This window comes from Alexandromys fortis, unplaced genomic scaffold, assembly GCF_014885135.2.
Source record: "Alexandromys fortis isolate MF-2015 unplaced genomic scaffold, M_Fortis_MF-2015_v1.1 scaffold_12, whole genome shotgun sequence".
In the NCBI taxonomy this organism is placed as follows: domain Eukaryota; kingdom Metazoa; phylum Chordata; class Mammalia; order Rodentia; family Cricetidae; genus Alexandromys; species Alexandromys fortis.
The window spans coordinates 7,298,870-7,309,800 of NW_026067937.1; the positions used below are offsets into that span (position 1 = coordinate 7,298,870).

Genomic DNA, 10,931 nt, shown 5'->3' on the forward strand with positions numbered 1-10,931 from the left:
AGGGTGATGTTTCTCTGATTTCTTTCTCAGCCCATTTATCATCTGTGTACAGGAAAGCTACTGATTTTTTTTTTTTTAGTTAATCTTATATCCTGACACATTACTGAAAGTATTTATGAGTTGTAGAAGTTCCTTGATAGAATTTTTTGGGTTGCTTATGTAAACTATCGTATCAGCAAATAGAGTTTGATTACTTTTCCGATTTGTATCCCTTTGATATCTTTTTGTTGTCTTATTGCTCTAGCTAGGACCACAAGAACTATATTGAATAGATATGCAGAGAGTGGACAACCTTGTCTTGTTCCTAATTTCAGTGAGATCACTGTCAGTTTCTCTCCATTTAGTTTGATGTTGGCAGCCTTACTTTCTAAAGAACCACCAGAGAAGTAGAAACCATGAAGATTTTGCTGAGATCAGAGCTTATTCTTCAGGCTGTTCTAGGTACTGATCAACCCAGTGTTTGGGCCCAGCTAGGAAAACAGATGGTAGAACTTGACCAGCCTTCAGGATGGATAGAAAAGGTGGAAAGGGGAGGGGCATGAGAGTAGAAAAGCCCTACAAATAAGAGCCAGTTAATTAACTCAAAAGGGCTTAATTTGGAGAGGAGTGATGTGGGAGTGTCATATATCAATCTGTTGATTTCATTGGTTAAGCAATAAAGGAACTCCTTGGCCCTGATAGGTTAAAAGATAGATGGGAGGAGGAAACAGAATAGAATTCTGGGTGGAAGAGGAAGTGAGGTCAGACTCTGCTCTGCTTCCTGAGAGACGCCATGCTCCGATCTCCAGGGCAGATGCATGCAATGAAGCTCCTCTCGGCTCTGAACCCAGAATGGACATAGGCTAGAATCTTCCTGGTAAGCGCACCTTGGGGTGCTTACACACATCATTAGAAATGGGCTAGTCCAGGTGCGAGAATTAGCCTGTAAGGGTTAGAGTTCATGGGCCAAGCAGTTCTTAAATGAATACAGTTTGTGTGTTGTTATTTCGGGCATAAGCTAGCCAAGCGGCCGGGGTGTTGGGGACGCAGCCCCGCCGCTCTTATTTCAACAGAGGAGCTTAGCTTTATCTGTTTTGGAGTTTTCCTAAATTATATTTATCACTCAGGCTATTCCACTTTCTCAAATGAGAAAATGTTCCAGAATCACATAGCAGAACCTGAACTTGAATGCCAGTCTTCTCGTACACTTTTTAGACCCATGACATTTAAGAACATTTTACTTTCTTTTATATTTATACCTAACCTGCTCCCCAGGTTAAGACTAGTAAGTTCCCATACTTAACAGCACAACAGCTCCGGTTCCTTTCTGCCCAGGCTGTAGGGGCAAGTGAGGCATGGAGGAAAGCTCCTGGATCAGAGTGTGTGGTCCATCCCGCCCCACTCCCGCCCCCACACATAGCTGACATACTTACTAAACTACTGAAATACTGAAAGCTCAGGGCTTCCCAGTTAGATTTTTGTGCAGTGCCTATATGGTCTAATTTAAAAAAATACTAAATCTAGCCTTCCTCCTTCCTTTTCCCTCCTCAGTGTTAATATCTCTTAATTTCTCTATTCTCTTGAGTTGAATAATTCTTTTAGAGCAATGGTTAATTAGTAAGTGGCTGTGAACTCAGTGGTGATGAACAAGCGGTACCAATTACATAGGGACAGAAACTATGACGTTTGTGATCTCAGAGTGCCTACCATATCAGATACTAACTTCCTCTCAAACCCCTTCAACTCTGAGCCAAGCTGCAAAGCTGAGCCACCTGTCTGTATGGATTTGTCAGGATTATCTCCTGCATGGCAACCTTCTTTCAGTAGGTGGTTGGGGTTGAGTGTGACTGGGCCTTGTATCTTCTCCCAGCTTACATCTATAGGTGCCACAGCAAATAGCAGGGCTATCTCAGTATGCCCAAGTCTTAGAAGAGGACACAGCATTCATTATACTACCTGGGACTCCTTGGCCCCATTCTGTTCCCACAGACCCTGACCCTAGACAGAGAGCTGCTAAATCTCACACCACCATCCCATTTGGAATTTAGGTGCTCCTAGTTCCTTTAGTTAAATGTTCTGGTTTTGCATCCCTTAAAGAAATATAGGAAAAAATGTGTGCCTCCTTGCCCTCCTTTAAGTTAATTCCTTAAGTTTTGGGTCAAGTATAGCTAATTAGAAAGGATGTGACTGCTCGTTATCATGTAGTGTCCATATCATTTTATGTATGCTTTTGCCAAAACTGGCATCACAAACTTAGTAAATTTACAGACAATATTCACTATATAATCTAATTGACAGATCCATTTCTTACACCCAAATTAGCCAGCCAAATCACACTCACTTTCTGTTAGATATGATTTCATTTATATCCAATTCAAATAAACATACTAGTACCTTGTGACAGCAGTCTTCTGAGTTTAAATCTTAGTGAAACATAGAGATAAGCTACTGCCTATATAGATGTAATAGAGAATAATGTCTTACTATTTCTTACCCTGCTTTCATGGGATCTTTTTAAAGCCTCTGCAATGCAGTGTGTAGACAGGTGTGTATATCTTTCCTCAAGTGGGAGTGAGAAGATTTTGAAAATGGACCTGGCTACAAAGAAAACCTGTACCCCATGTTCTTGAGATTATCACTTTTAGGAAAGAAGATACATAGAAATTAAAGACTTGCAAATTGTTCTAATGCTTATCCATACGCAAGTCATCTTTGGAAAGTCGTTATATACACCAGGGAATGTTCACTACAGCTTTAAGACTACTATTTCTAAATCAGCTACCTTCAGTCCAGACCAGTCAATGAGCAGAAGCCTCCTAACTAATCCACGCTACTCAGTGCCCTACTGTTACTAGCATTGACAAGGAACAATTTTTCTAGAAACCTGCTTAGAATGGTCAGAGCCATGAAACTTTATGTTCAATCCCTGTATTTCCTTAGCTTTGAAGTTGTCATTCAGTAAAAAGATACATAAACCTATCCAGGAAGATGGTTCAATGCATGAGGACCAGCAAATGCCGGGGGACCTAAATTAGGACACTCAGAGCTCACATAAAAACTGTGTTGACATTTCATGTCTATCGCCCAAGTATTGGGGGATGAGTGGTGACAGGCAGATGTCATAGGCTTGCTGACATTTATTCTAGATGAAATGGTAAGCTTTGGGTTCCGTGTAAGACTGTCTCAAAAATAAAGTGGAGATTTATAGAGGTAGACACCCAACATCAACCTCTGGCCTCCATGATTACACAGAAACACACACAGAGGCATACACACACCCCACATACACATTTTAAAAAACTGTTTTCATCTCAACTATCTGAAGGAAATTTAGAAATAACATGTTTAATCTAAAATATAATTGTTTCAGGTGCCAAAACAAAGGTATTGAGGGAACGTTAGAAGTAGGCAAATTTTGAATTTTCATTTTTAAAAGAAGGGTACAACTCCTTTAATCATGTGTATATAAAAAGTATGTCTGTAACACTGCAAGATATGTAGCACTACCCTGCAAAAGTGAGATTCGCTAAGAATTTAACCCTCAACAGTTCCATGACTTAACCCTCAACAGTTCCATGACCTTGGGTCATTGTATAATGGTACTCACTTCTTAAAGACCTCAGTAGAATGAAGAGAATGGCTGTCTGCCTGATGCCCCTCATTCATTAGATATTGATACATTAAACAGACACCTTGAAAGATCTCTGTAACCTGCAATCCCCAGTCCAGTTCTAGATCTCTGTATGACAAGTAGGTGTTTCTGTGGAAGCAGATGGTACCTGGAGAGGAACTACGGAGATTTTAAGGCATTTCAGATAAGGTCGTTTGAACATATGCTCATGTAATAAGAAAGCAGAATGGAAAAGAAAGGAGATGCCTCTCACGATGAGTAACCCACCAGAAGAGACCTCATATACCAACTGGGTACCTGTGCTACACGTTTCTTTTTATTATTATCATGAGAAACAGGTTGTTTTATGAAAATATGCTTTTTTTTTTCTTTAAAAACAAAACAAAAATATCTCCTGAGCCCCCATCACACCAGAGCTGTGGCATCTGTGTGGATGACTACTGTGTCCTTCTGACATCCAGCCTAACACACAGTAGATAATCAGTAAATATTTAGCAGTTGAAGAAATCAATAAATGGTATATATCAGAATCACAGGGTCTCCTGCTCTAAACAGTGAGAGAATCTTATCTTTCAGGCCCAGGAACAGATATCTCTTGGGGTAATGAGAATAGATTTTGTCAGTAAAGACCTCTGACCTTTTCCCTGAACTACTCCAAGTTTTATACAGTTTTATAGTAAAAACCTGAACACTGATCCAGGTGGTGGTGCACACCTTTAATCCCCGCACATGAGAGGCAGAGGCAAGTGGATCTCTGAGTTCAAGGCCAGCCTGGTCTAGATGTTTCAGGACAGCCAGGGCTACACAGAGAAACCCTGTATCAAACTGAAAAGAAATTGTGTATGATTTGATATTCTCAGTTTGAGGTTGACATCTTTGAAACTATGATGAAAATTATGGCCTTTCTCAGACAAAGGGACACATAGACAAAACTCTGAATGAATTTCAGTAGGTTCATGAGAGCTTTATCTCAAGAATGCTGGAAAGTGAACTGCAGCTTAAGGAAAGGGCACAGTCACCATCAGTCCTCTCATATTAGAAGGAAGGCTGGCAGAGAAACAAAAAGAGCTTGCTCTCAATACAAGGGGGAAAATATGGGGCCAGTTTTATCTGTGCTTTGATTCTGGCTACAGTCTTTTCATAAAAGACCCTTTGTTCCCTTTGGGACAGATGCCACCAAATACTGCTCTAATAGCAGTCCTCTGGTCAGCCCTGCCTACACGCACCCTTTATCTCATGACTGGACAGCCAATAGGAAACAAGTAGAGCAGAATTCTGATGTGGCATGTTACTGCCTTGACTCTTCCGGCTTCTAGAGCACACTCCCCTTAATCTGTAGGCCCATGTCTTAAGTGTTTGTACCTTGGAAGTACTAGAACCCCACTGCTAGAATATTTTCTCTCAACTCTTTCTCCAGATGGAAACAAAGAGCACAGATTTATGTAGACAAAGGTAATCCTTTCTGAGAACTTTCTAGGTCATAGCTGGAAGCTAATACATTATAAACCATTTCTGTCTCTACTAGCTTGAAACTTTGGACTTCCAGCCAAAATTAAACCTTGATCTCAAAGAACTCTAGGTTCTTAATCTCACCAAGCTTCACTTTCTGGGCAATATAGAAAATAATACTTCCAGTATCCTGGGATTGTAGTGAGGAGTAATAGAAAGACTGGGTGAACAGCCGAGTTCCGGGTCATGATATTTCTGTGTTCAGGTTCAGTAAGCAGAAGATCATGTTGTCTCTTGTCTGTGTTTGAATCGGTGACCTCTAGAAGTGAATGAAGAGTGCCAAGGCAGGTCTGCTGCTTTTGCCTTTCTGTAAGGGTGCTCACCCCTGCTGCCTTTTCCCAGAACCAGTGGTGCTTACATCCGAGCAACTGAAGTAGTAGCTGTACCTTTGGAACTGTGCACTTGGTTTTGGCACTGAAACACTGACCCTGGAATCTTCTGGTTGCATCAGTTCCTCCCACCCTTTCTGTTGTTTTTGGAAGTCATTTTATTGAGCACTTTTGTGTGTTCATTGTGCAACTTCTAGATGTGTAGTCATTGGTAAAATAGTATTAATGCTACCCTTATTTACTTCAGTAGAAGGGGATGAGAATAAATATCAAACTATAGAATGTGATAGGAGTGAAGGAAAGAGGGTACACAGAGAATGATCCGGTGTCCTGATGAGGTAGAGTACTTTCTGGAGACTTAACTTTGCGGCATGGGCAAGACATTGGCTCCACCAGGGCAGAATGCCATTAATTGCTGCTTCTTATTTTTCTGACTAATAATAGGTGGCCTAACACCTAAAGGAAATCAAACTCCTGATTTCTGCCAGCAGTTTATTTTGCTCATTAAAATTCTAAGTCTCGTGATGCCTCTTACTTCTTTACTTAATCACAGTATACTGGGTACTGTATATTTTACACATGTTCTTATTTGATCCTTTCACAACCCAAGATAGTAAGTTTTTAATTTTCATGATCACTATGGTTAAATTTAGAAATCAGAAATCAAAAAAACAAAGGCACTTCCTATTGCTCTACTGACCAGTAGCACGAGCTCATCAGCCTGTATATTGTCTTGCCTCCCTTCCTGTGGTTGATGTCTGAACTCACATGCCTCTCCCTTTCTTTCATAGTGGTGCCAGTGAAGAAGAGGACACATGAAGACGAACCATTCCTCGTGGAAAACACCCCTTCCCTGTGTGTATGTGACAGCGTGTATGTAATGGCTTCTGATATCTGTGAAAGCTGCCTGGCAACAAACTTCTTCCACTGGATATGTCCCCAGATCCACAGCAGGCACACACGTCGCCAAGAGACAACAAGTTTTATGAGTACTGACTGTGTGCTTCTTGTTCTCTTGTGGTAGGTCATGGGAAGAGCCCCTTTGATCAACTTGGAGGCTCTTCAGGCAACTCCCCAAAGGCTGCTTTTGAATTTACTTACTCAGGAAAGCCAACCCCTGGAATATTGTGCAAGTCAACAGTATCACTTTCTTAGGAAGGTTCTAGAATATCTTGACAGGAAATAAGTTTTTTCCTTACCTGCAAACAGAAAACCCACTTGGTTTATACTGAAGCTTACAGCAATTGTGGCCAAGCAGGGCCGCACTGGCTCCTTAGACAGTCTCTCATAGTGCAGTCCTGCCTTTGTGAAAGGCATTAGAGCAACTGGGTGGAACATGGGGTTGAAAAAAGAGTCCAGAGCTAGAAAGAAGATATTTTTAGTATATGGTATTATCTAGGACTTCAGATTCATAATTCAGTGCTGAGGAAATGGGAAAAGTGATTGAAGAGGTAGAAAGAAAATGACTTTAAGGAGAGTGATGGGAAAAGAACAAAGAAATCTGATTAAAAGTTGAAATCAGTGTTTCAGAATTCAGATTGCCCAAATTTTCCAAATTGTCACTAAAGTGTCTGATAGAACCTGAATTCTTGGGCTAGCTGTATGGACTACTATGTCTGTCACAACATAGAAGACTAGCATGTATATCGCCAGGTGGGAATTGTCACTGTAAAATTTACCAGTTCCACCCCCAGGTTAGCCTAAGGTCGCTTCAGTGCACTGTGATGAGAATCCATGCCACTCGCTGGCTGACTGGATTCAGATCCATCTGCCAGCAAACATTCCCTCTCTTTCCTACAATTGGAATCCTCCTTCTCCCTGCAGCAGGCCTTCAGTTCACCTCCCACACCCCAGCTCTCCCCTCCCATGTAGCATGAGCAGGCATGCCCCAGGGCTGCATTTCTTGGCCTTCTCCAATTTCCAGGTCACAGTTCTTACAACCACACTTTTCAGGGTCAAGGAAGCAGTGGTGTATTGGGAGATACCCAACTGCAAGCTCACACACACACACACACACACACACACACACACACACACACACACACACACAATCTTCTCGAGACATGAGTTTTTCTTACCAAATGATTTAAAGCCAGGGGATAACATTGTGTTGTAATAGAACAAACAGTTGTTAGAGAAGAGACTGTTCATACATTTACACTGTAGAGATACAAGGTAGGAGACTTGGAAGGTAACACTCGTTTACAGGTGGGCAGTGTGTTCCCTCCCTCTGCTTGTATGGTATTTCCATGTTAACACTGAGATTCTGTTTGAATTGTATTCAAGCAACCTTGCGGTTGCTGTTGACCAAGCTCTAGACTTTCAGTGTCTCTGAGGTAGATCCAAGAAGTCTGCCTTGGGGGAAATCCCCCTTTTCTTGCCTGCCTGCTTGCCTGCCTATAACCTGTATACTTATCACAAAGCTTAAGGGGCAGCTAATGTGTGTACAGGATAGTTCTGAGCAGAATCAGCACATGCTTACTGTAGGGTCCTATTTATATCATTGTTCAATCCTGTGCATGCTATAAAATGATTTGTTCCTTTGAGGCCAGGAAACTGCTAAGCCTGTATGCTCTAGGTTAGGATTACCCTAGCTTAATACACATATAAGGGTGTCGGGAGGGAGGAGTTTAAAATTAGCATATATATATTCATTCACAAACTGGTGGCTAGTAGATAACTTAGACAATTTTGATCCTTTACTATCTGTCTGCAAAGACTGGAGAATTTAATACACCCTGAGTTAACAACCTCCAATGATATTCTGTTTTAAAAATTCTTTACAAAGGACCAAACCTACTCTAGAAAAAATGTAGAAAATCATAAGATTGAAAATACTTCAGATTTTGGAAGCTTGTGTTGTCTTTCCCCAGTAATCATTGTTTGATCTTTACATGTTGACCTTGTATTACCAATGGACAGATCATTGGCTTTTCACACCTAATCATGCTATTATTATATCAGTATTTGGGAAATCCAAGCATTTATGTAGTGGTTATAAACAGAACTATAAAAATATTTGCCAACCTGTCTCTATGAATTATCATCTGTCTGGAATCTTCAAGGAAAGCTTTCCTGTTTCTTTAGAAAGGGTTTCAGATTTGCTTATGGGCTCCTGCTGTCTCCAGCACCTGGTAAGATTTTAACCAGGAAATTAAACACAGCACAGCAGCTTCTGCCTGCCCAGATCCCTAAGTTTCCGTGGTAGCATTTATCAGTGTAAGAACTAGGATGCTTTCTGCAGTGGTGCCAGCTTCATCCTCAGAGCTAGGACCTGCTGCTTGGCCTTGTGCCCCTCAGGAGGAAGCTTCTTGCCTTCCAGGTCAGTGTGAGTTAGATTTGTGTGTGTCCTGATTGACTGGAAAGCAGAGTTGACCCGGATCCCTAGGAGAAATCATCAAGTGATTCAGGTAAAGGATGTCTCCAAAAATGAGTTGAGTACCCACAGCAAGTCCTGACAACCTTCTGAATGTTGACTTTTTGAGAACAGTTCCAAGAAATGTTTGACTTCTCAGCTCTGACAGCCAGGAAAAGGAAGTAACCTGAGGACAGGCTATGAGCCAGGCTCTCTGTAAATGTGCTGAGGACATGTCTCTTGTCTGTAGTTGCTAGGAAATGCTGGAACCATTCTGAACACAGAATTCTCTTCCCTCTCTGCAGTCAGCACTCTGCCCCATTCCATGTCTCACCTACAAATCCAGAGAGAGGAAAAGATTTCAGTTTTCCAGTGCAGTTATGCCCGTTCACATTATAAACCATTTTTCAAAGACATCAAGATGACCTTACTCCTCTTTGTTAGTAGACATTGTAAGTACTCATTAACTTGAGCTTCCTTCTAGAAGCATTTTCTTTCATTGTCATCCCCACAAAAGAAACAAAAAGGGATTTGGCCTTCAAGAGGGTAAAGTTTTCAGACATAGTGAAGGTGACAATAGTCTTCAATATCTCCTGCTTCATTGCTATAGAAAAGCAAATCCTCATATTTTAGTAAACTCAGCTACCATATTCTGTACTCTGTGAGAAGGTGCCAATTCAAATCACTGACTTTGGACTCTCTACCTGGTGGGGGGGTGTAAATGAGAGATTTATACACACATGCACATACTATTATTTAATAGTTAAGTGAGACTCACAACTGCCCCTGGTGATCTTATATACCTATATACCACCACAAAGATTTCTTGTAGCTCCATACCAGATCATTGGAGTGTGAGTGCTGGCTTTCCAGAAGAGCCCCTAGTGGTAGGTGTCAACTTTTAAAAAAGAGCCAAGGTGACAGCTAGGAAGGAAATTGCACCCCAGCCCCCTTCCACCATGTCTAATAACATGTAAAATTTAGATGCCCTGTCATTTTGGTGACTTGGATCATTTTGGTCACTTCACTTGGGCCTGAGTGTACAGTTGTACAATTTATAACCTTGTAGTAGTCAGAGGTCTAGGAAGTCCTATCTCCCCACAAAGAAAATGTCCTGCTGATTCCTGATAGAATACTCTTGTGTAATAGCTGTTCAGTACATGCTTTTCAGTAAATTGGTTGCATGCTTACTGTGGGCTGTCATCTAGATTTTTTTGTTTGTGTTTTTAAAGACAGAAATCCCATTGTAAATCAAGTGCGGCCCTACTCTAAGGGAACAGGCCTACAAGGGGGATTGCAGATCTTACTGACACTGCCTTCACTTAGCAGTGTTTCTGAAGCCTTCACCCTATGGAATTCCAGGAGCCATAGGAACTGAATGTTTGCCAAGAAAACAGATCATTTGGATCACTTGGTCTCACATTACCATGTGAGGCTGAGAACTCATCAGAAACACCAGAACTTGGGCCAGAACAAGAAAGTGAAAATAAATGAAGACATTTGAAGGTGCAGAGAAGCAGCCAGAGTCCATACTGGACTTGATGTGACTGACTTTGAGGGGACCAGTGATTTATACTTTGTGGAAGTTAAACCTGACCAGTCTTCTTACAGTGACAGGCCACAATGCGTGAGTGGGTAGAACCAACGAATCCATTGTCTTCTGCCTGTTTTCATGTACAGTCACATTCCCTCCTTAGTCATCTTCCCCTTCCTCCCTGTACACTAAACAAGGGAACACTCAATCTTTCAAGGGAATTACATATCTGAGTTAATGTTTCAGTATATCATTTTCATACTGTAAATTATTTTGTAAGAGAGATTTACTGCTATCCCAGGATGTTCGGACTTGGCGCCCCTGTGCATTTGGAAATCAATAAACTATTACTGGAAATACCATTTGTCTCTCAGAGTGGTGCACAAAGGCCCCTGCTAGGTGTAAATATTCATGACGATATGCATGCTTAGCTATGGTGTTTGTGTTATTAGATTTGGGGACCTAATTTACACCTGACTTCCTAAAGTGCCTTCCTTAGGAGACTTCTGGAAGGTGGCAGAGCATTTTATAATTTATAACAGTGCCTAGATTGGATTAAATTAGATATGTGGATAGATTATAAGGTATTTACTC

At 41.2% G+C, this 10,931-nt stretch overlaps 1 protein-coding gene across 1 annotated transcript in view; it reads left to right on the forward strand.

Moving 5' to 3' along the window:
* Trim44 (tripartite motif containing 44) overlaps positions 1-10,699 on the forward strand; it is a 104,852-nt gene extending 94,153 nt beyond the window's left edge. Inside the window, exon 5 of the mRNA XM_050146995.1 lies at positions 6,240-10,699. Coding sequence (XP_050002952.1) covers positions 6,240-6,267 — 28 coding nt within the window. The 3' untranslated portion in view covers positions 6,268-10,699. The remainder of the gene's footprint in view (positions 1-6,239) is intronic.
* Positions 10,700-10,931: the final 232 nt, after the last annotated feature.